Below are 24,555 nucleotides of genomic sequence, written 5' to 3' on the forward strand. Positions count from 1 at the left end.
GCTCAAATTTTGATCTGATGGTGCTAGATACATTATTTAAAGGACCATCTCTGGTGGTTAGGAATCATCCAGAGGGGAAGTAATGTTCATATCAATTTTTCTTCCAGTCCATTCACAAGTTCTTGAAATACTCAAGGTTGAACCACAGCTGTGGGTCTGACCATGCTGCTAGCGTGGCTAAAAAGTTGGTAACCTTCCACTTAAAAAGAGCTGTTTGTAATTCTTCATTACATATTTAAAAATGTTGGAATCATTCAGCTGTGGACATAAGCTTCATTTGCTGACCAGCTCCTGACAGTCCAGCTTAAAAAAAAAAAAAAGAAAAACAAGCCAGTGTCCTCAGTTTTATGCTATAAAGACACTGACAGGCAATTACAGTGGGAAGGGAAAAAGCCAAATTATAGAGCACACAATGTTGACGTTTGAAATGGCTCAGCCTGCGACAGAAAGAGAAACCGTGACAGGGATGTTGTGCAAGCTGTGCTGTCAGTTATCCATCAGTGACATGATTACACCCTTTCCCTCAAGAGAGATAGTCGGAGATACTGAGGATGTAGCAGTGTGTATTTTTTTTATTTAATTTTATCGTTTTAAATCTCTCTTCAGCTTGATGGTCTGGAACACTTCCCCAGCGTGATCTGATACTGTAGCAGAATTCAAATATAGTCATGTGCTTGTCACAGTCAGTAACATATGAGCGGAGGGCGTGTGCAGAGTGAAGGATTTGACAAAACAGCCGACTATAGAGCTCATATATTACAGAGCGGCTACGAGGAGGCTTTGGGGACCCCGCTGCTAGACTGAGCAATTTTCCAACCGAAACCTTCCCACACCTTTCTGTGTGACAGCGATTTTTCTTGACAGCAAGTAATGAGAGATTGATCTTATTAAATCACAGATCCCTCTCATTTCAGGTGCTTGATATGGCTAATCAAAATTCAGCACTTGTTAAATTATTAAAGAGAAGACAAGGATGAGAAGCTGAATGTCACGGGAGGTTAGGTTTTCTTTGATTTCTCTGCTCCTTAGGCAAGTGCCACTCACTATAAGAATCCAGCCTTTCCTCAAGTATTATTGATCCAGCTGAAGTGGTTCTGTCTGCTCCCTCACCGCTGAACCGCTTCTGAAACGAGGCTATTTGCCATCAAGTCTTTGTGGACGTGTGCCATGGGATCTCCATTCGCTGCACAATCCTCATTTTCAGCACTTAATAAGTTTGGGCCTCGGTTTTCTTTTGGATGTTGCGGCTGAAAAGCACGCACGCACACAAACACACACACACACACAAACGAGAGGGCGTAAGGTAGCAAAACAGGGATATAGAGACTAGTGCGGGGAGGATGGCTGATTTCCCTGGTGAGCTTATATCTGAGCTGCCGTCACCTGTCTCTTCTAAGGGAAAGAGGCACCTTAATCAGGAACATGAAAGTATCTCCTGCGGTGCTGCCTCCTGTCTCTGTCACTTGTCTCTGTCTCTGTCTTCTTCTTGATTTATCATTACTAGAGCTAATTTTTTTGAGTCCAATATGAGGACTGTAGGAGCTCTCAGAATCGTTTTTTTTTTTCTTTTTTAGATTTGTCTGGGAAAGAGTGAATCCTGTTTATCATATCATATTTTAGAATGATTTATAAGCAGAAGTCGAACCTTTGTCACAGGGTTTTTTCAGCCAGTGAGAGAGAGATCGCTCTGATTTGCTGTTTAAATTGCCTCTTTGTCCTCTCGTCCTGAACATTCAGATTGTCTGAATAAACATTGAGCTGGAGATACAAGCTAATGGTCGCTCATCTGGTTTAAACATTTGAATAATGAATTCAGACTACTGCCCCCTGCTGGGCAGCACATATCAACCAGATGAAATATTTAAGAACTTCAGAAACTCAGAAACTGTGAAAAAAACAGTATCATCTCAATATATTGGCTCAGAAGAGTCGGCAGCATGTATCAGCTATCGGCCAATGCTGGTGTAAAAAAAAAAAAAATGGTATTGGCCCTAAAAAATCCATATCGGTTGATCACTACTTTTTATACAGCGCCATATCATCCAAATCCTAAGTAAGTTTGGAGTTCTCTTAGATAGATTTTATTTTTGTCGTTCATAGCTAGCAGGATAATAAACTTCACCTTTCTTTGTCTTTGAAGTACTTTCTGGCAAAAATAGGACCTATGTCTGTATTCCAAAATAGTTTTTGTCCTTTACTTGCCATCCGAAGTCCAATCAGTGGCAGTGGGAAAGGTTATGATCTTAGTGTTTTAAGATCGAATCTTTTTAAAAAAAATCTATTAACACCTGCATAAAAAACAAGGAAGTGAAATACAGTTTCAACAACCTGTTATCTCTCTCCGTCGCGCCCTCACCTCACAGACAGATGTTTGAAGTGATGCCGTTTGGTCGCCATTGTGTGCACTTGTGTGTGTTTGCGGAGCCACCTCCGTTCACCTACTTTTGTTGCGAAGGATTACCTTATCTCGGTAAGCAGCAGGAGCTTTGTCTTCTGTAACTCAACATATGCGATTAGTTCTCATTGTGCAGCAGTGTAATCTGCGCAGATAGTGCCTCTTCCTTAATGCAGACTCTTTAAAAGTTCTCAGAGACGCTGAATGCAGCTTTATTTGAATATTCAAAAAATTGGCTATTTGAATGTGAAATGTAAGGAGTCTATTATACAGGAAATGCGATAACCTTTCCAAGGCTGCAGTGCTTGCAGTGCAGCCTCAATATAACTGACTCGGTTGGAATATTCAGCGGAGCAGGTTGTGCGGCACGGTCTCCTGAGAGCATGTGGACTTCAGAAAAACATTTAGATTTTTTTTCCCCCCTTCCTCAACCATTAGTATTCTGGCACCAGCACGCCCAGGTGTAGCACATAATCAAGGCACTGACAGATTATTTTTGTCACACTAAATTTCTCCAAAAATAAAATATAGCTAGATGTCATTGGATTTGACACATATGCAAAACTGGTCTCCGTGTCTTGCAAAGAGAGCTCATTAACAGCCCGCTCTTAATGTATTCAGTATGTGTCCATTTTGCTTTTTTTCCACTCAGCGTGTGCAGTTCTTTCTGCCCGTATCAGAAACCTGCACGTTTCATTAGTTTTAAATCAGAAAGACAAGAACGCCACGTTCACATCAGCAGCGTGTGTTACCCTTTCAGGTGGAATGGACAGGTGTTTACTCGGTTGGAAAATCCAAATGAACAACTTTTCAATGAGGCAAACTTTGTTCACATAGTCGGGAGCGTGCAGTGTTGAACATGGCCAAATGCCAACTTTTCAAATACCCAAAGTTGGGTAATACACTGTGTAACGTTTTCTCAAACCGAAGTCATCTATTGAGGTTGATCAATACAAGACTGGATTAGAAAGAAAGCTTTTAAATCTTTTAATAATGTGTGAGGAATGGATTCAAGGCATGGTAAATCAGGCACAATGAGAGGAATCAATGCAGGAAACGGCTCTAATTGTATTGTAGTCGACAAGTGACAGAGCTTATCCCGTGTTTGGTGAAGAATTCGCGGTAAAAGTGTCAGCCCCTGAAACGTGGTGAGGTTTGTTTTGTCCTGCGCTGTCACTTCTAAATGTCGCCGAATCTTATTTAAATGCAGGGATTGCATCTGTGTGGATGAAGTGCTGTGGTGGCGTTGTGCTTTTCTCAGATAGTTGTTATTGGGTTGGGTTTCTGTGCTTTGATGCTCGCACAACCTGTCCCCGGCTCATGGATGCAGCTGTAAGCGCTGATAATAGTCCCTGTCCCTCCCACCTTTTAGAGACACCTTGTTCCTTTATGTGGATGTTTTGTTTTCTGTCATCCGGTAATTCCCGATGTCTCTACGCCTATAAATCTTTTTCTACAGCTGGCATGTTGAACAGGGAAGCCTGCGAGCTACTTATAATATACAACTAGTGTTCCGTAGCAAATAAAATTATTAAAATTTATGAAAATAAAAACAAAGTGACACCAGGAAGCCAGGAATGATTTCAGTTTAGTTAAAATCAGTGCAACTGTTATATATGTATATCGCATGTATCACACCAGAAACAAGACTGCTAGCTTAGCATTGTATAAAAACTTAAAATAGGGAAGGAATAAGCCCCATTGCAATCACAACTCGTGCATTTTCGGATATGGTTAAGGAACAGCCGGCAGACAATACCTGTGTCTGCACGTGACTTTATGCTAGATGCTAGCTGCTACTGCTGGGTCAACTTGCTGAACTGGCTGAAAAGATGGCAACTAGTGGCAGCAGCTCTGGAGGCACCACAAAACTAGGCCCCTCAGGTGTTTACAGATGGCCTTTTGACATTAGTCAAACTGCAGACCTTCTGCTTTAGCCGTTGCTATTAAGTTTCGTACGGAATAAACTACCAACACTTCAAATAAAATCTTCAAGCGAAGGTTGCTGACTGCTTGGAGACTACAGCTTCACAACCAAGGCATAAGAGAGCGGTATCAGTCTTTTTTATGTCATCTAACACTTTCCAAGAGCCACATGTGTATTTCCCAAACGTCTAGCTTTTCTTTTAAAGTGAAACCAGGGTCCATTGAAGTGACGGCAATAGCAGAAAAGGCAGAGAACAGCTTAAAAGGCATCAGATCTGCGGGGCAAATCATTTTGTCAAAGGGTCTGTTTTTTTTTCTGCCGTCTTCTCTCTCTAGCGGTTTTAAAGACAGGCTGTACGTACACTGGTCAGTTCACCGTGTTGTTTCGGAGCTGACAGCTCATAATGATGAGTGACAAGTGTTGGGAGTGTGAAGCTGTTCAGCCGAGCTTCGGGAGTACGGCGATAACAGCAGATTTTATTGACTCGTGCCAAACTGTTTGATGTCGTCGTCCCTTTAGTAAAATAATACACTGCACCGGCACATAGCACATTTCATTGACTTGTTTAATAGTCCTGATGTGAAAATGACTCTTGACAGCTGAGGGTTTGACGTGTGGGAAGCAAATCAGGCCGGGCGGGAAACAAACATTTGTGCACCTCTGAACCTGCGCGCTCAGCCTGACATCACATTCAACCGTGCAAATATGCATTCAGGGTCCCAGTCGTCACTCTGCCCTGATGTAGACAATGGTAACCATAGTAAAAGTATTTACTTCCATTCAAACCCGATTCAAATGAGTATCACGCACAATGCAAATGAATGCGCCCCATGCCTGCACCACTCCGAGGAAACCTTTAAATGTCTGATGAGTTAAGTGGGAGAGTGAGAGCCAAAGTTTCGTTTCGGTGCGGAAATGACATTAAAGCGCGCAGCTGTTTTTTGTGCACGAATATAATCAGACAATTTCAGCCTTCAGTGCACACAGAATATTCGAGCATCTTCATCGTTTTGCACTTTTCCTGTACATTTGCACAGATTACTCGTCACTGCTTCAACAGACAGAAACTGGCCGGCCGCTGCTTTGTTCTCGTGCGCTTTGCTGAACTGCTGTTGAGAGCTGTTTGGGATTGTAGCTGTCAGCTTTATGCTTCCACCCGCCCACTCGTGCATTTACCTTAGCCTGAACTCTGAGCGGCCTGAAATGTAAATCTGAATGCGAGGAGAAAAAATAAAAAATAAATAAAATATACAGAGGAACACCTCATTTTCAGTCAGGCCATGGCAGTCGCTTCTTCCATGCAGCCCTCTGGCTTTAACCCCTCAACGCAGCCCATTTATACTCTTCTGGCACCCTCCTACCACCCTCATCTCAAGCACTTTGTCTCCATGGCAATGTTTTGAATGAATTTTAGGGCAGGAGAGGTTGATTTTATTTTTTTTTATTTTTTAACCAAGGGAGAGCTGCAAAATTAGCAGAACTCTATAGAATCTGCTGTCCTTGAGTGTTTGGCCACTAAGTGGTATTGATAAATATCAGTCAAATGTGTGCAGAAAGGAGCGGCCTTTGAAGCATTCAGAATAGTAACGGATTTCAGTTCTCTGTTTGAAAGATTCATGCTGAGTTGAAGCTCTCCGTATTAGCCATTCTTTTAAAAGTAATTGATATTCTTTTTCTCTCCTGCAGTCGCCGGCCTGGAGACGGTCGTCGGCCTGTATGGAGAAACGGTCGAGATCCCCTGCAACAGCGGAGCCGTGAAGGCGGAAGACGCCGGCATCATTAAATGGAAATACGTAAGTGGCAGTGGAAGTCAGTGGTTCCAAAATGGTAGTAACGCCCGTCTGACTAGTCACTTATCTGGACCACGCCCAGTCTGAGTGCAGCTGTCCCTCCATATGACACTGCATGCAGCGCAGAGTGTGGAACAAAACAAGGCGTGCTTTTTTATTTGAACTGGATGCCACTGCCGTACGCAACTGACTTGTAACAAGTGCACACCGTTCTGCTTTGCAGGACAAAGGAGACGGCCTTTCGGGAGACCTGCTGGTAAAGCGGAAAGACCAGGACGTTGTAATCAGCGCCACTGATGAATACAAGAGCCGTGTGAGCATGGCCGCGAATTTCAGCCTGCTGCTTTCTGCAGCCAAGCTCACCGACCAGCGGACCTTCACCTGCATGGTGGTGTCCCAGTTGGACATCATAGAAAACCCAGTCAATGTGGTGATCTACAGTGAGTGAGAATTACAGTTACTGGGATCAACGAACAACAAATGGCCTCACATCCAAAGTTACCGTCCATTAATACGTTTTTATGTATCACAGAGTCGCCGTCAGATCTGGAGATTTCTGACAGCGCAACGGAGCTGGAGATTGGCAAACTTGCTAAGGTGAAGTTTTTCATCATTAACATTGCTTATACCTACATTATTTTAAGCAGCGCTCATCTGGGGAAATCCCTCGCTCGGCCGAACGTATCTTAAGGCCTAATAGAGACCATGCGTGTTGCTACTGTAATGAGTTCTTTGAAGAGGTTCTCATGAATTAGTAAAAAGCAGAACCCCCACTTCGACTGCAATTAAAATGCCCAGAGGATCTGAGGGGCTTTAAAAATGCTTTGGGCATTTCATGGTCTATTGCATGGAAAACTCTTTAGTCCTCAAATGCCGGAGAGGCTCTAAATAAAAAAAATCTCATGTTTGGTTATTTAAAGTGATTTTTTGAAAATATTTTATTTCCCAGCACAGTTTCTCTTGTATCTGTTTCTCAAGTTTTTGTTTTTTTCCTACAGCTAGGAACATGTGTAGCGAAAGATGCCAATCCAGCCGCCAACATCACGTGGCTGAAGAACAATAAACCTCTGGTGGCTGATGGGCAAGGTGTGCATTCCTCATCCTTGTCATTTTCAACTATTGGATATGTTTTTATCCTGTAGCTGCATGTGCGTTCGGCTGGGATGAGTCGTGCTGCACTCCCCGACATGTTTTGGCCATTGCACCTTTTCCTTTTCCTTGTTAGCGTTTTCAGACTGTTTGTTTGTTTTCTGTCAAGGGATTTCCATCCAGTCCTCTGTGCTGGTAGACCCTGTTACCAAACTCTCCACCACCAAATCCACCCTGGAGTACTCTGCTGAGAAGGAGGACGCGCACGCCCAGTTCACCTGCAGCACTCAGCACACCGTGGGTGCAGAGCTGGTGTCCCCTCCACTGACCTTGACTATTACCTGTGAGTCACAATGAACACACTTTCTGCAGCAGCTGAGCTGTTTGCAGAGCACACAGTAACGTTACACTATCTTAAGAGACTAATACCATGGCTTGCCTTACCTCTCCGAAGAAGCTGCTTTTTTTTTAGATTTGTTTTTTAATTCTGGTGCTGGCCAATTCATCACATTATTCACCTCTCCCGACAATTAGAGTCCTGAACTCGCTCATTATTGTGAGTGATGTTTAGCATTTAGAAATTTCAGTCGATTAAGTCGGTACTGACAAGCAGCTGATGGTGTTCTCAAAATATGGCAAGGCTAACATTAGCTAGCATACCACATACCAAATCTCACCTCCACTTTTGACTGAAGAATACACTCCTCTCTGACTGCATCATCTCAACTAGTTCATCACCCACACACTTTTATCTTTCTGCATCGTTTTCATCTTACTAAGTTGCAGCACATTCTGGTTTTTCTTCTTTTAAAGGTAAAGTGCTTTATTTGTCATTATACATGTTAATGTTTTGTTTGTCATTTGGGTTAATTTTTGTTCAGCTGATTTGGCCAAACACGAGTTATACAAATGTCTCCAAACCGATTCTTTGTTGATGCAAAACAACCAATTCGAATATTGCGGAGATGGAGAAGCAACCAGAAACACTAAGGTGGAAACACGCTACCACCAAGGGGACCAATCACATCCCATGTACTGCACCCATTTATAGGGAGTTGCAAATCAGTTACTGCACTAGGCTCTGCGCCGTTTCCGTAGTGTCTGCATAAATCCTATTAGTCTCCATTTTGGTTGCATACTGTTGCCCCCTTGAGATCACTGAAGGTTGTGCATTCATTGCACCCCAATCTGAATGATAATCATGCCACGCAATTATTTTCAAATAATGCAGTGTGTGCCTGGTTGAGATTGGAAAGAATATCTGTGTTCAGTCGTTTTCAAACAGCAACCTCTGAAGTTGAAGAGCCAAAAACTGCAGTTCCTTAAACAGCCGCATAGCCATAGTCGTCCACAAAATTGCAAAAATAAACGTGTATGTGTTCAGTTATGCATAATTAAGGGCGGGGTTACTTTGAGTGACAGGTTTACGATGCCTAAGGTTACTATCGGTCCGCTAGCTAGCTAGCTAGCCAAGATGGCGACAACCAGTGGCATAACACTGAGCTTTCAAAACTGCATTTTTAGGAAACTAAAGGGTGACGTCACAGAAGGTTCATCGATCTTCATACGCAATCACTGGTCTTTCTGCTAAACTAAGCTAATGCCCACATGTTATACATGTGTTAAAAAATGTTGAACTACTCCTTTAAGTAAAGACTTTTTACTTCTTGGTTGTCTGTTCACTTACTGTTTTGGTAGAGATCCAAATTCAGGCCAAAAAAAAATATTGACTGTGCGACGACTGCAAGGAAGCAGTTGCTGCCTGATCACTTCCCATTTGTTGACGGAATGAAAAGTTAGAAAAACTCTGGCAGACTTTTTCTCTTCACCACTTTTAGAAAGCCACTCTAGCCACACTGTTTAAATACCAGGTTGAGCTGTTTAAGATTCATCTCACTTACTATTTGCTATTTTTTCCTCTTGAGTATTTTCTGAGCTGCATTTTGGTATTGACACAAATGAAACAGTGGTGCTGTTTTCATTTCTGAGCTTTAATTATTAAAGCGGTGAGGTTTTTCTATGGGTGTAATGTGATTGTGTTGTATTCTTGGTGAGTAAACCTCTGCCAGATCCTCTTTAATTCTTTAATTTGACACGATGAGAATTTGAAAAAAAAAAACAAAGGGAATTCTGACTATTAAATCGAAGTCAATCTTTTGATAAATGCACAGCAACAGCAGCTCCTGACCCGTAAGAAGACCAAGAAATGTTCTTTGCAGTCAGTAGAGATCGACTGTGTGTATTATATATCTGTAGACAGACAATGGTTATAAAACCTTTGATGGTTAGAGTTTAAAAAATTGGCTGTAGATTCTGTATCGGTACAGTGGGATTTGTACTGAACGCTGCATTAAATATTAAAGTCAGATGCTCATCGTGACCCATAGTATACCTTTTTTTTTTTTAAACACGTACTTTGCCACAGATGGAGCAGAAACATTGAGCTTTGAAAGGATTGCTTGGTTGAGTGTCTCAGATTATAACTGCAATTCAGTCAACTCCTCTGCTTCATTTTGAAGTTGGTCATAACCAACACCGAGGCGCAAAGTTAGAGCTTTAGACACTTCTCTGCCGCCCCTGCAGTCAGCTGGCTGGCGAGGGAACACACTCTGCTCGACGCACCCTCTGATACGTTTCTGACTTTCCATCTCTCTCCATTTTCCCGCACAGATTCGACAGAGAACATCGTCCTTGAGGTCAGTGCTCAGGACTCTCTCGTAGAGGGTGACAACTTGACTCTACAGTGCGTGGCAGATGGGAACCCATCTCCTACCAGCTTTTACTTTCACCTTAAGGTACGCATTGATAGCTCAGAGATTCAGAGTCATGAGAAAATAAATCGTTACTCATAAATCATTGTTGTTTGATTGTAGGGAGAGCTGATGAAAGTAGAAAACGGAGATACTTACACCATCAAAAACATCTCACGTGACACCTCCGGGGAATACAAATGCTCTCTGATTGATAACCCGTCAATGGAATCATCCAAGAAGGACGTCACCGTCAACTGTAAGAAAAAAATAATAATGCATTTTCTGCCCCTAAAAACAGAAGAAATTACTGCAATTTCGCTCCCACCTGCAGCATTGTCAGTGTAATTTCCCCTTTTGTTGCGCTTTTATTTGTTACAATGAGAGCGGGGAAGTGTTTGCTCGAGAAAAGATAGTCCTAATGTTGTTCTTTGGCTCACAGTCTTCGGGTGATTTGTGGAGAAAAGTGTCAACCGTGCTGCCTCTAATAAGCTGCATCTGCAGGGCTGTGAGCCAAGTGAAGGGTTGCATGGTTAACAACAGGAAGGTTCTCACCCTTATCAGGCCTCTGAACAATCTCCTCGCCATCATGTCCTCCTTTTAGACCTAGACATCAATTTAAGCCCTTCTGGGAACATCGTCAAGCGTGCCGGTGATGCCCTGGATGTAACTCTCAACATTACTTCTCCCGAAACACCAAAGGTGTCCTGGACAAAGGTAAAAGCAATGTCATATATATATATATATATACATGTACACACACAGTATATACAACAAATAGTTGAAGAAGAGTTTGTGATTGTTGTTGACAGCGTTGATATCCTCTTCATTTAAACCAGGATGGCAAGAAATTGGACAAGCAGCCCGAGTTTACCAAGCTCGTTTTCATGGACTCTGGCAGCTATGAGTGCGAGGTGACGCTGGGACCCCTGAACCGGAAATCTTCTTTTATGCTTGTTGTCGAAGGTAAGTTAAGACGTTAAAGAAAACTCTTGGTTGCCTTGAGTTGGGTGAATTTTAAAGCAGTCCGCATGATGTATGATGTAGTGTAGCTAGCATAGTGTAGCTAAATAAAAGATGCTAACGCTAGGAGTTTTACCAAGAAGTAACATTAGCCCATACAACACTGTTGCGTCCGACCGGACGTTAAAAGGATGACGAGGAGTGATCGCAAATATTCCGTTTATTGTTATTTTGTGTTGGAACTGAACTATTTACCGTCGGTCGTAACTAGGCGAAAACAACAACACATCCACAAACTTATCTGACAGCCCTCCGGAACGTAACTTAAGAAGTAACTTGAGGTATGACTTCATCAAAAAATATACAGCATAAATTAATATTACCTGACACTAAATGTGAACCACACCAGGTTTCGCTGCCGGGACTCCAGTTGTTTTTTCGTAATGCTGCGATCCATTTTTCTTCTCTTTCCTTTGGCTTTCGGGAGCCTGTAAAAATATACCTCCGACTGCTTTTCAAATCTGTTGGTACTGTCAATCGCACGACGGCTCCTTCTCATCATTTTTATTTAGTTTTTCAGTTTAGACCCTATTAAAGCCGATGATTCAACCAGTTGACGTTAATCTCATGCTCAGCTGTAACTTTTTGCCACTCAGCGGCTGTAACCATGGAGACTTCGCTACCTGTGACGTCACGTGCAAACGATCTATCTTAAAAAAACGTCAGCTGTAAAGCTGCCAAATTTACTTGATTTAATTCATACGAAAAAAAAAAACTAAGTATAATGACAACTGTTTTCTGGGATTGGCAGCAAAACACTAAACACACAGATTCCAGATAGTTATTCACGGCCACAGCTGGGTTTTACACTTACACTTTACACTTTTCTGTACGGATTAAACAAATAAGAAGCAGCATGTTAATTAGTGACTTCCTCTATCCTCACATTTAAGACACAGGCACGACAGTGGCATTTATCGTCTCATTTGACTCTTTAGCAGAAAAGCAAATCCATGCTCCACCAAAAGCATCAAACCTCTGTCATTTTGAATGAAATGCAACCATCACAAATCTTCCTCTCATTCAGATGTATGTGAAGAGTTACGTCCTGTTGCAGGTGCTCCCGTCATCCAGAAGCTGTCCACAGAGCTCAGCAAAGACGGCCAGCAAGTCCTCACTTGCCAGGCTGAAGGTTCCCCAAAGCCGACAGTCTCCTGGAGCATCAACGGCACCTTGGTATGCACACTCACGCTCTCACAGCTCACACTGTGAAATTCTTTCACAGATAAATGTTAAACATTTTCTGAAGGTCATATCCATCAGTTTTATACAATGCGCATATATTTTATTCACGGTGATTAATATATGTTGTTTTTTTTTCATGCGCACCCTCGTTGGCAGCACACAAAAACATCCCTGCATTAGGTCGGGCTTCAGAAACACTTGAGAGAAAATGCGCTGTATTAATATTGGCACCATGACTGTAGATGTATTAATTATTCAGCTTACTGTCTGAGAAAATCAAGATCTTTCATTTTTAAAGGATGAAAAGTTAAATGATGGATTTTATAACAAGTCAGGATGGTTGGTTCGGACTATTGGCTTAACGGTTGGAGACATCTGACATCTTAACACCAGATGCTGTGAGAGTTTATTCCGGATCCTCAACAAAATGAAATCTGAAATCTGAATTGCAACGCCGAATGCAAAATATCAGTATGTCGATACGGTGAGTTTATTTATTGCGTCTGCATTAGTTGTGGGTGAGTTGTGTTGGTTTTTACACAGTGAGGCTGTGGAAACAAGCACACTGTAGGCTTGTTATGATCAGTACACCTCCCCATGCTTCATGCTTTGATCCACAGAGGTCAACCTGTCATTGTCTTGTGAAGACCTGCCACGAGCATAACAACAGTCTGCACTGATGAAAGCCAATGATGGTGTATGTGCTTGCAATTTTTCTTATAAAGATGGCAAGAAGTGTCCACTGACACCACACCAACTACATGCTAGCTAGCGTGGGAAGTGCGAAAAAAAAAACTGCTGTTCCTCAATTGACCACTTGGAGCTGGCTCCAGAAACGATTTAATCTCCATATACTGAGAGAGTCACTGGGAAAAAAGCACAACTTTACAGCAGAAATAAGACTGATACAAAAAAAGGGTTTTGACTTCTTCAACTAATTTAGCCGTCATCTGCTTTTTTCTGCTTTTTTTTTTTTGTCACAAACGGAAATAAAATAGCTTTGGTTGCCAAAGCCTGCCCTTTGTTTGAATTAGTCAATGGAAAACCAGGAAATGGTGGCAAACTGTTTCATTTCCGTAGCCGAGCAACAGAATCCGTTATCATTTTCGTCATCTACCACGGCACCAACCCATCAAGTCGCAGCGCACACCGATTTCTCATTGACAGATTATGGAGAAATAAAGTCCCCCATGTACTTATTAAATTCGTCCGGTTTCCCAACACGGCCGGCCACAATGCTCTCTTAAAAATAACAAGAGAGATGACAGCTTTAAAGAATGAACCCCGTGTCCCACTCATTCTTCCGATCACCTTGAGCTGCACTTGAGACTTGAGGTATTCAAGTCATTCTGCATCATTCAGAGTGTTTTGAGTGTTTCCCTCTTTTTTTGTCCGCTTGTAGGACTATTCTTCTGTTTGTGAATCGATACCGGTTGTCATAGAAATTTATTCTGACAGTGGTCTTCCTTTGTGAGATGGCAACATCCACTTCTGACCAAAAACACCAGTTCTGGCTTTGTTTTTAGATCCGATGAGCTGCTTTGTGATTATTTTTTAAAATGAACAACTGATAGGCTTGTTAAAACATGACGGCAGTGTTTTCCCCACAACAAACCTATGAATAACATTAGCAGCGATGTGGCGGTGTGATTAAACAGCGGCTGTTTAAGCGTCTTAGGGAGTACTCGCTCCCGCTGCAGTAACAAGGAAACAAGCAAGTCTCAGGACTGTTACGTGCATGCCTGTTTGCACTGTTAGTATTTTCCCCAGCTGTCGCACTTTTGAACTTATCTGGCCCAAACACTTCCAGGCGGTGGTGCTCAGTGTTTCAAAATAATACGTTTCTTCATTTTCTCTGAGGCCCCAAAACACCCAGACTGCCCCAGACTGTCACAAAAACAAAAAAAAATAAATAAATAAAAATGGCTTGTTTTCTAAATGGAACTTTTTCCACATCCTCCTCCTCCTTTGTTTCTGTGGTGTACCTGTGTGCACGCTGATAGCAGGGGCCGCTCAATGAAGCAGTGTGAATTACACATGAACCCGAGGCTGTGCTCGGCCCTTTCAAGTCCGGTGTTTAACTGCAAAAATAAGCTTAAAACATTGGCCCAGGTGTGTAACAATTAAACAATTCCAAAGGTGCACACTGAAGAATAATGTATTTCTGGTAGTACGCCTCACGTATTTCTACAACTGAGTGGATTTTTAAAGCACACTCGCTGAGAGAACAGTGTAAGCCCCGAATACACAAGCGTATTTTGCAAATTTGCCACATCCTCTTGCATATGTAGAGGATGTGAAAAGGGTGTTGGCACTTTGTCTTTGTGTCTGGAGTTTTCCTCAGAGACCTCAAGAGTCTGTATCCCACAGGCTGGCAGGCTGTTTCTTTGTCACGGAAAAGCTGAGTCACTCGCCGGTCCAACATCGCCCCCTAGTGGCGACGGCGGTGGCGTCCCCCTTTTGAAACCAGCTGCATCTCACGGTGTTCACCCTGACATTTGACTTTTTTTTCCCTCTTTCTCTCTCTTGTCATTCAGCTCGATGAGACTCCCTTCGAGAACGGAAAGATAACACACAGCATCACAGTGGTGCCCTCCGCCAATCTAACCGTCTCTTGTACAGTGTCCAATGAGTTTGGCGTTGATACCCAAGCTATAAATGTGTCATCTCGTAAGTACAGCGCGATATAAAGGTCCACTTGACTTTCTCCACCTTTATTTACTTATTTTTCTTTTACTAAATCTTCCTTCCTATCTGCCTTCCGATCACTGCCTCCGTCCGCCTGCATGTTTACTTGACACAATGTCTGTTAATGAAGTGACAACGCTTTTGCAGTAATTGAGATAAAAACGCACCTAAATTATGATTAATAGAATTAGGATTAGAAAACGTTTATTGGTGCACAATTTTGGAAACTGCAGTTTGCAGCAGCATTCAAAGGGGTCATAAAAATAACAAGAGTTAAGAATGGACAATCTAAAAGATAAATAGAATAGAATAAAAAAATAGTATTGGCATATATACAAAAAGTATTGAATTGCACAGATAATGACTGTTCGATGTTGCACAGATTTGTACACAGTAGTAAGTAGTGAATGGTGAATGTGTCAAAGCCTGAGGAGTATAATATTGCACATGTTACGATCAGTTAAATATGTTTTAGACTTCCACCCCATTTAAGAAAATAAATCCTAAACACATCATATTTGAAGTAAAAACAAAAATGAGTGCTGTTTTAAAGTGGGTCCTTACCTTTTTTTTAAAGGTAAATCTTTTTACTGTTACTGTTCACTGTCTAAATGTAACTGGTGCATGCACTTAGCTCTTCGCACACACTGTCGTCTAAAAAGGTGCAGTGTTCATACTTCATCCTTTGCTCTCCCTTGCTCAGTCATTCCTGTGTGTTTGGGGCGTCATCTGACATCTGTTCTTTCCTCCCTCGCCCAGCGTGTGTCTGTGTATGTTGGGATGCTGGGTTTAATCTCTTCCCTCTTTGAACCACGTGCATGCCAAAGTAGAGTAGAAGTAGCGTAGTGATATTCCTTGACGTCAGACATGCTTCTTTTCTCTTTTTTTTTCCATTAATTTTGATTTTATATCTGATTTCAGTATATGAGGAGGTGAGAATGGATAAACGAGGTAAGTCGTAGCGGTCTTCTTGCTTGAAAGGAACGGTGGGGATGGGGCGGGGGGGGGGGGTGGCTGAGCAGAAGCTATGGGTGGAAACAAATGTTGCTCGCTGAAAGAAGGCTGTTTATCAAATATTTATCTCGTAACATCAGCTCAGACTGTTCAACTGGAAAATCAATTTTAAGAAATGGATGAGTATGAGGAAATGGAGCTACCAGCATCCTGACAAGCTGTCGACATTGTTCATAAGCTCATTGGCTGACGAAATTAAACAGAAGATATCTGTTATTAACAGTCGAATCGATGAGTCATGCTCATGTACAGTGCGGGTGTGTCCATTCATCAATGCATTAATGGCACATGATGCTTTTTTATTTTTTTATTTTTTTTTATTTTTCTACATGCATCCAGGCTGGGCTTTCAGAATTAAATGTGTCTCTCAGGTGTCTCATGTTTCTGTTCTATCGTTGTTGCAGACCCGTCGGACGACGGCGACCAAACCAAGGTAGTGGTTGGAGTTGTAGTCGGCCTCCTCGTTGCCACTCTGGTTCTGGGCCTGGCATACTGGGTGTACATGAAGAAATCCAAGTAAGACGTAAATTTGAACTTTTCCATCAATGCATTTCTATAATAGTAATGAGCATAAATACACTCTTTCTTGTTTAGTTTCCAGTTTCCGGGCCCATTGAGCTAATGGGTCAATTTACTGTCAGCAGCCTTAGACCGACTTTTCATTTATCCCCTGGTTCAAGTTAAGACGTTAATCAAATCACATTAAAATAATAGATGACTTCTGCCTTAAAATGTGACATACAGCCTCAGCCCTAAGCTTCCATGGAAATCCAAACACAGATATGTTTGTGAAATGAACAGCTTTGCATCACTCTCGTGCATACCTAATCATCACCAGCTCCCCATCAAGTACACGCTGAGCACACGGGCTGGAAAAACACCACCTGGTAGCAGGTTTTCTCTGCGTGTGTGTGTGTGTATAGATTTATGCTAATTTGATTAAACACAGCTCTGTTTAGGAATGTCAAATATGGACCATACGAGCACAATTAAACCAAAGTGATTAACTAAAAACTTCATTTTTGCACGGGGCCAGGAGATCAGGGAATAAACGCAGCAGCTGCCTCAGTTAATAACGTATTTGTTTCGTTCGTGCCATCGTCCTCGCTCGGTGGTTAAATGAGAAGATTGATACCACTGTCAGGTGTGCCGCTGTAAAGCTGGGGCAAGAGGCGGCAAGTTTAGCATAAAGAAAGGAAACGGCTAGCTGGAAGGAAGACAATGACAGGATGTGGCGATTATTTGTTGCTTTTTGGAAGCTGTTTCAGTCTTTGTGCTAGGATAAGCTAAGCTAAGGAAAGCAAAGCAGCCGCTAGCTCTCGCTTCATATTTGACAGACAGATGTGAGAGTGGTATTGATCTCCTCACCTTTTGGATCAAAATTAGCAAAAAGAAAGTCGTGAACCTTTTAGGGCCTCTTGGGGGTCTTGGTCATTGGGTCAGATGGTTGACTGCTTTCCCAGCTTGGTAATAAATCAGCCACTGATGAGAATTAACTATTGATCGATTATGAGCACCTGCTTTAATTGCAGTCCTCCCACCATCAGATTAGGTTCACGTTTTCTATAAACTAAGAATATTTAGAGGTTAATGCGATTCTTTTTTTTTTTTTGTTTCACAACAGACAAGGAAGCTGGAAGACCGGTGAAAAGGAGAACGGGTCTTCTGAGGAGGAGAAAAAACTGGAGGAGAAAGTGGAGGAGAACAGTCAAAAAGCAGAGGTGTAAAGAAACGTTCTTGAAATGGGGATGTCAAAGGTAGAGAACCAAACATTCACACCGCGTTGCGCTGATAAAAAAAAAGATTGATTGATTTTATTTTGGAAAAACAAAAAAAACCATTTTATTTTTTATTTTTTTAATCCAATCTTTTCCTTTGCAGTAAGAACATGGAACTTTTGCACATTTCTCTTCACCTCTGTCTTTGGAAAAAAAAGAAAAGAAAAATCGAGTGTACATTGGGATGAAGACAGTTTGGATTTGGTTTCAGGGAGAATTTTGCTAAAAAGCATATCCAAACTTCCACCACCCCTCAGCCCATCAACCCTAAAAGAAAGAAAAAATAAAAACAGATACTGTATGTGATATACATAATTTGTCTGCACTACTGATACACGTGTAAACTTGTCTACTATTAGGATTCATGTCTGTTAGAATGGAATTTGGGAAACCGAGAAAATGCAGAAAATTTGTTTGTTTGTTTTTCAGTTTCATTAGTCGATGGAAGTAAAGTTACTACTAGACCAGTTGCCTTTGCTGTAAGGATGTGTAGGCCTGCATTAGTCCGCGTCTGACCCGAGAGACATTACCACCGTTGCTTCTTAGTTTCACGCCACCTCAACCTCTGCCTTCAACATCGGTGTGATCAATCCGCTCATTTGTTTTCAGCTGCATCATTCAGGAGTTTAAAAAAGAAAAAGAAACGGAAAAAAATGTTGAAATTGAGAGGAAATTCCAGAAAGGGCTATGGGTATAGTGTTATACTCGGCATTAGTTGTAGATGGAAATATGATTTACACGTCAACTTGCAGGAAGTTCTTTGGTGTTACATGTTTGTTTTTTTCTTTAATTAATTGTGAGAAAACTACTCATTTCGCCTTTTCGTCTTGATTCAAACGTACTGTACATTTGATGTAGCCACTGTACGACACAAGCAGGTAGATTATTGGGAGAATGTATAGCACAGATCAGCTAATTTTTTCTTTTGTTTTACCGGCTGCGCACGTTGCTTTGCGTAAAAAGTTTCATTTTCAAGCTTCTCTGAAGAAAAAAAGTACTTGAGCCTTGTAGTAACGAAGAGATGTTTCAGTTTATCTCTAAAGGCTTCACGTAAGTTCGTATGCGCTACATCAGTGTTGAGGTACGATTGATTGTTACGTAGCTATGGCAGAGTTTTGTAACCGAGGCCACCGAGGGTACGGGATGTTTGTCTCGAGGTGGCCTTTATCATATGTTTGCCTTCTTTTGAAAATCTACCTGTAACTGCTTCAGTTCGTGATGTGCACTAGGGTTCATGTTTCACGTCATACTTATGTAGAATACGACGAAATACGCGCAGCTGTACACAATTTTGGTCCTTTAAGAGCGTTCGCTAAATTTGAAAATGCATTAAGACCAGGACGTTGTTGTGAAAATATGTAATTTTTCTTTCTTTTTTTTTTTTTGCTATTTATATTGTTCAAGATTAAATATCCTGGTAGGCAAAATTCAATAACCGTCACATAACTCATATCTTGGATTTGATAAATTGCTTGCAAAAAAAATAAATAAAAATAATTAAGTTCTGAGTCATCAGTAGTTTGCTCGGCGTCTGGTTGAATAATATATTCAGCATGTGATAATCTCAGACTTCCAAGCTGCTGTTTGTTGCCTACCTTGTGTGAAAAACCATCAAATTGGAAGAATGACCAAAGAAAGTGAACATTGCCATGCAAGTATTGTAAATATCTGATGTTTGTTTTTGTACTTTTGTTTAAAATAAAGTGTACATTTGGAAAAGTTATGCCCACTGAATATTAATTATGTTGTCATGGGTTTCTGATCATCTTTTGAAATAAAGAGCAACGCGGTTGGTTCAGACCTTAGTTTTCTTGTCACTTGTAAATGCATCCGGGAACCTGAAAACATGGGGTAGAGTTACAGTATGATAACAGTACTGTGAGATTATTATACAAAAAAAAAGAGAGACATGCATTTTTAGAGCTGTTTCTGCAAAATATAAAACTATTTTTAGAATGATATCCTATGTTGTAGTTGTAAATTAAATGTGCGCAATGTACAGGTACTCGACAACATACATACTATGTAACAGCAAAAAAAAAACAAAAAACACAATATATTATACATAATATTTCTACATTCATATCTATATTGCTGTTACAGTGAATTATTTAAAAATTACAAACTTTCAGCATGAGCCAAAACTCGTGTCAAAATTGAACCGGGATTTTTGCCAAGGGCACGATCTGGAAAAAAAAACAAAAGAACAACATTACTGCAACTCAATTTTAATCTACAATATCAGGATTGCATCTTCTTGCGGAGATCGATTTTTATGCTTAAAGGGAGGTTGTGTTATCAGTTTAAATGCAGATGGTTCAGTGTTGTAAGAAGTATTCAACCACATCCCAATATATTAATATATTCTGTTATAAAAATGAACCCTTTTAACCCTTATTCAGACCTGGTAGATCTAATTATTGGGCCTTCAAATCAATACAGCAGTTTATATAATGAAAATTTATGTAAAAATACTGAACAGATAGTTCAGCTTATCCCAGTTATAAGAAGTTCATGCAGCGTACCCGGTTAATATTTGTAGTTTATACATGTTAAATCACATTTAGGCATAAAAAAATGCTTCTGGATTTTTGGGATAAAATACAATTAACATAAAGCAAAACAGTGTAAAAAGAACAAAGTAAAAAGTAACAAAAGATTATCCACAGGAGGATTTGCGAGCAGGAACAGGTCCCACATTGTCTTCTCAGTGGGGTCCAGGTCTGTACTTTGACTAGCCTGCTCGGCAACAAAAGCAGACGTAAATCTTTTGTCTTGTTATTCCCCCTAAGTTAAAAATAGTCTTGCAGTTCCTTCTACACCTTCACTGGATCTGTTGTGACTTCCTGGATGAGTTGTCACTGTTCCCTAAAGAGTAATTTGGAAGGTTCACTCTGGTTTCAACGTCTCAAACCGTGGATCTGTGGAGCCAAAATAAAAGCTCTCTAACAGTTCTCATGATTCGCGTATTTCAATCACTTCCAAAGGGATTGAAATGGTGCACGACAGCCGAGACCTTCAAGACATACTTCTGAAAATAGTGTATTTCACTGTTGGCTAGACGGAACTCTAGGAGCTGTTAATGAGGCTTGGGTGTTTCTGCAACCAGCTTTGACGTTGGCAAATACTTTTTCACACAATTCTAGTTGGTGTTAGATTTCTTCAATACATGCAGTGTCATTTTAAACACAGCATGAGACACAAAAATAGAAGGAATCGAAATTTCAAAAAAACTTTTTTTAAAAAAAACACCACAGGCCACTTGTGATCATATCTGTTTTGAACCCTTTTAAAACTCATTAGCATTTGCTGAAAAGTAACTGCATTTACTTTAGCTGTCATGTATTTGCTCTGTGACACCTATTTGTCACTCTGATCCGCCACAACATTAAAGCCACTGTCACCATCTTGTGACAATTCAATGTTCTGCTGGGAAACATCTGGACCTGGCATTCATGTGGATGTTACTTAGACATGTACCACCCACCTAGACCAGACCAGGCACCCCCACCACGTAACAATGACACTCTGTGATGGTAGAAGCCAAACTGATCAAGTATCTGTGGGGTGCACTGGAACAAGCCTGATCCACAGAAGCCCCTCTCCTTACCCCATAGGACCCAAAGGACCCCCACTAACAACATCCTGTTGCCAAACACCTCAGGGCAGCCTCCGAAGGCCGATGTCCATTCTCTGATGACTCACAGGTGTTTTCGAGGCACAAGGGAGACCTACACAATATTAGGAAGGCGGTCATAATGTTGTGGCTGATCAGTGTAGAGCCATAGTTAAGATGTCTAAAAACAACTATCAACATATGAACTATGATTTTACAGAGTGAACCATTAATATCATTCATCATTAATAATCATCTAATCATTTTAAGTGAAACTAATGACCGGGCAGAACAAGGTCTCATACTTTATTTAGTTGATAACACTGTTTTTATTCTGTGATCTTGTTATGGATCTGATGTATGTTTACACCATTTCAATTAACCTCACATTAATATGAAGGTCATGTCTAAGCGTACAACATCAAGGGAACTCCTTTAAATTTACTGAACAGCCAGGGTGAGGTGGAAAAGGCCTGCGAGAGCATTAATGAAGAGGAAAAGGCAGGAATGTCTTAATTTAAGCAAAGAGACACCTTGGACCTTTGATTACTAGAACAGATTCAGGCAGAGCACATGATCAGTCATGACCTTTCCCCAGCTTCTACTGAGCTGGTTGGTTGCAGTGTCAGTGAGCTGAATGTCCGCCTACAAGTTGACACCAAAAAATGCACCAGGCATGGACGTTGAACCGGCATGGAAAGAACCAAAGTGAGCTTCTGCTGCCATCTTGTGTCCCAAGAATATACTGACTAAACTGTAGTGGCGTTGGGATGAAGTGAAATTAAATTAGTTATTTCTGTGCACACAGTTATAAAGTGTAAGCTACATGAAATACTTTTCTATTTTAACTTTGAAGATGAAATTCAGATTTAGTTAATCTCCCGAGACCCAGCGTCCTCATATGGGGACTTTACGTTTTAAGTGTGCTTCATTTAGACCTGTTGTTCTCATAAGGACACACTTTTGTTTGCCATGTACTAGTAGAGAAGGGTCAACCCACTTAGTTATTATTAATGTTTCCAGTTTAATATGACATGTAGTACTCGTTTGAGGACATTGGGATTTCATTGTTTCTAACTCTGCTTTTATATTTTAGTACACAGTGGTGACTTAAATTGTAATATACACCAAAATAATCCGTGTCCACATATTATGTTTTTCAAAAACTACTTCCCGTTCAAAGATGATGCTCGTTTTTTATACTTCTACTACTTCCTACTAATCCCAAATACCCATGGATTTTAATCTTATTTTAAAGAAATTAAGATGCATTCCAAACAAATGCTTGGGTCTCAGGCGGTCAATACACTACCAGTGTCACTGTATATACAGTATATATTTGTATACCCCCCACCCCCATATATATGTTTATATATAAATATACATTTCCTCTCTATTTATACATTCTACAAGTGGTCTTGTTTGCATTCTTGTTACTGGAAGAGACATGCTCTCTCCAATTTCACTGTAAGCTGGAAAATTATATAAATAAAAAAGCTGAATAACCTAACTGTGTGAGCCTGCCCTGAACAAATACAACGTATGGAAACTCAAAGATTGTAATATGGAGCTTTATCAGTCTGTCAGCTTGTCCGATCACAACATGGGAATATTTTCCCACTTTTGAAAGATATAGAAAAATGTTCCATGTCTGTCAAGTTAGAGGAGCACTGCCTTAGCACAGCCTTTTTACCACAGTATTCACGGTATATAAAATGAACGTCTAGACTCCTGTGTGACCACCAAGTTTCACTGTAGACACAGTGTTCTCTAGGTCACAAGCTTTGTTGTTTTTGTGCAGAGGTAAGACTTCATGTCATCGGGCCATGACAAGAGAACATGTCCTTGGTAGGTTTGAACTCAGAGCCTTCTTGCTCTGACCTTACCATGCTGCCACCGTGCAAGAAAAATTTAATTTTATTTAAGTTAAAAACAAACCTTAGAGTTAACATTCTAGTTTTCAAATAACCACAGAAATTTCTTGTATGTTGGGATTCAATGAAGCGTTAAATGAACTACCATGGTGAAGGCCTCTCCTCGTACAGATCTCTGACCTTATAAATGTTCTCACTGAACTAAATCTTACATATGTGCTTTCTTCAATTTTATTTATTTATTTATTTTAGTTTTGGGCCTGCAATTTCACCAAAAGAATGAACTTACCCCTTTCAGTCACACATTTGACGAATTGCTCTGTGCACATATGTACATTTTATTGGGTGGATTTTTAAAGAAATTCTAAAGATAAATAGATAAAAAAGAAAAAAGGATTAATTCAAGTATTTATTTAATCTGCGTTTCTCAGATTCTCTAGATGGCAGGAAAGAGAGATTTATCGGAGACATGAGCATAATGTACATATTTACCACACTGATCAGGCACATTATGACCACCCTCCTAATATCTAGTGCCTCTAAAACAGTTGTGATTCATCAGAGAATGGCCTTTCTTAGGCTTGGTCTCATTCAGCTTTAAAAAAAAAATTTTCCTGCAGCTTTGTGTTTGTGTCTGTGGTGACTGCAGAGGTTTGTGAGCTGTGGCTGCACGTTTTAAGTGATGGGCAGCAGGTTTACAATTTACCGTCTATCATTCACTCATAGCACTCACTCAGTGACGTATACCACTGGATACACTTTGGCTGTAGTGCTGGTTTAGGGAGTAAAAGCCACAGACATTTACAGTAAGACACAGAAAGCACGGCCTTCAAATTGATACAACTGTTGAAGAAATGTCGGGGGGATCAGTGCATTGTTTTCAGCTTATGTCTTGGTTCAGATAGAATTAACTTGATGACTGTCACTGATTAACAGTGCATGGCATAAGAATAACTACAGTATTTATACAACTTGACTAATATACATTCACGTTCAAAGAATCTAGAAGCACTCACATTGTGTTGAAATGTAGTTAGTTGCCTGAACCGTGATATACAGTACTGTGCAAAAGTTTTATGCAAGTGTGGAAAAATGCTGTAAAATAAGAATGCTCTGAAAAATATAAATAGTGATTGTTTATTTTTATCCATTTACAAAATGCAAAGCGAACAAACAGAAAAAAAGATCTAAGTCACATCAGTATTTGGTGTTATTACCCTTTGCCCTCAAACCAGCATCAATCTTTATACGTACACTTGCACAAAGTCAGGGATTCTGTAGGATTGTAGACGCAGTGGTCGGCCAAGGAAACTTAGCGCAGCAGATGAAAAACACATCAAGCTTATTTTCCTTCAAAAACTGAAGATGAGGAATTGGCAGAAACCAGTGGGACCCAGGTACACCCATCTATTGTCTGGAGAAGTCT

At 40.7% G+C, this 24,555-nt stretch overlaps 1 protein-coding gene across 2 annotated transcripts in view; it reads left to right on the forward strand.

Annotated features, from left to right (window-relative positions):
• The window catches only part of LOC125013535 (CD166 antigen homolog), a 37,016-nt gene extending 17,572 nt beyond the window's left edge, over positions 1 to 19,444 (forward strand). Inside the window, exons 2-16 of one of the 2 annotated variants that reach the window (XM_047594308.1) lie at positions 6,009 to 6,115; positions 6,336 to 6,552; positions 6,645 to 6,709; positions 7,111 to 7,198; positions 7,371 to 7,544; positions 9,872 to 9,996; positions 10,075 to 10,210; positions 10,556 to 10,668; positions 10,791 to 10,917; positions 12,032 to 12,150; positions 14,697 to 14,829; positions 15,769 to 15,798; positions 16,266 to 16,377; positions 17,486 to 17,618; positions 17,743 to 19,444. In XM_047594308.1, the coding sequence (XP_047450264.1) occupies positions 6,009 to 6,115; positions 6,336 to 6,552; positions 6,645 to 6,709; positions 7,111 to 7,198; positions 7,371 to 7,544; positions 9,872 to 9,996; positions 10,075 to 10,210; positions 10,556 to 10,668; positions 10,791 to 10,917; positions 12,032 to 12,150; positions 14,697 to 14,829; positions 15,769 to 15,798; positions 16,266 to 16,377; positions 17,486 to 17,588 (1,649 nt within the window). In that variant the 3' untranslated portion in view covers positions 17,589 to 17,618; positions 17,743 to 19,444. The remainder of the gene's footprint in view (positions 1 to 6,008; positions 6,116 to 6,335; positions 6,553 to 6,644; positions 6,710 to 7,110; positions 7,199 to 7,370; positions 7,545 to 9,871; positions 9,997 to 10,074; positions 10,211 to 10,555; positions 10,669 to 10,790; positions 10,918 to 12,031; positions 12,151 to 14,696; positions 14,830 to 15,768; positions 15,799 to 16,265; positions 16,378 to 17,485; positions 17,619 to 17,742) is intronic. The other variant, XM_047594309.1, reaches the window with a different exon arrangement.
• Positions 19,445 to 24,555: the final 5,111 nt, after the last annotated feature.

This window comes from Mugil cephalus, chromosome 9 (genome assembly GCF_022458985.1).
Source record: "Mugil cephalus isolate CIBA_MC_2020 chromosome 9, CIBA_Mcephalus_1.1, whole genome shotgun sequence".
Lineage (NCBI taxonomy): Eukaryota > Metazoa > Chordata > Actinopteri > Mugiliformes > Mugilidae > Mugil > Mugil cephalus.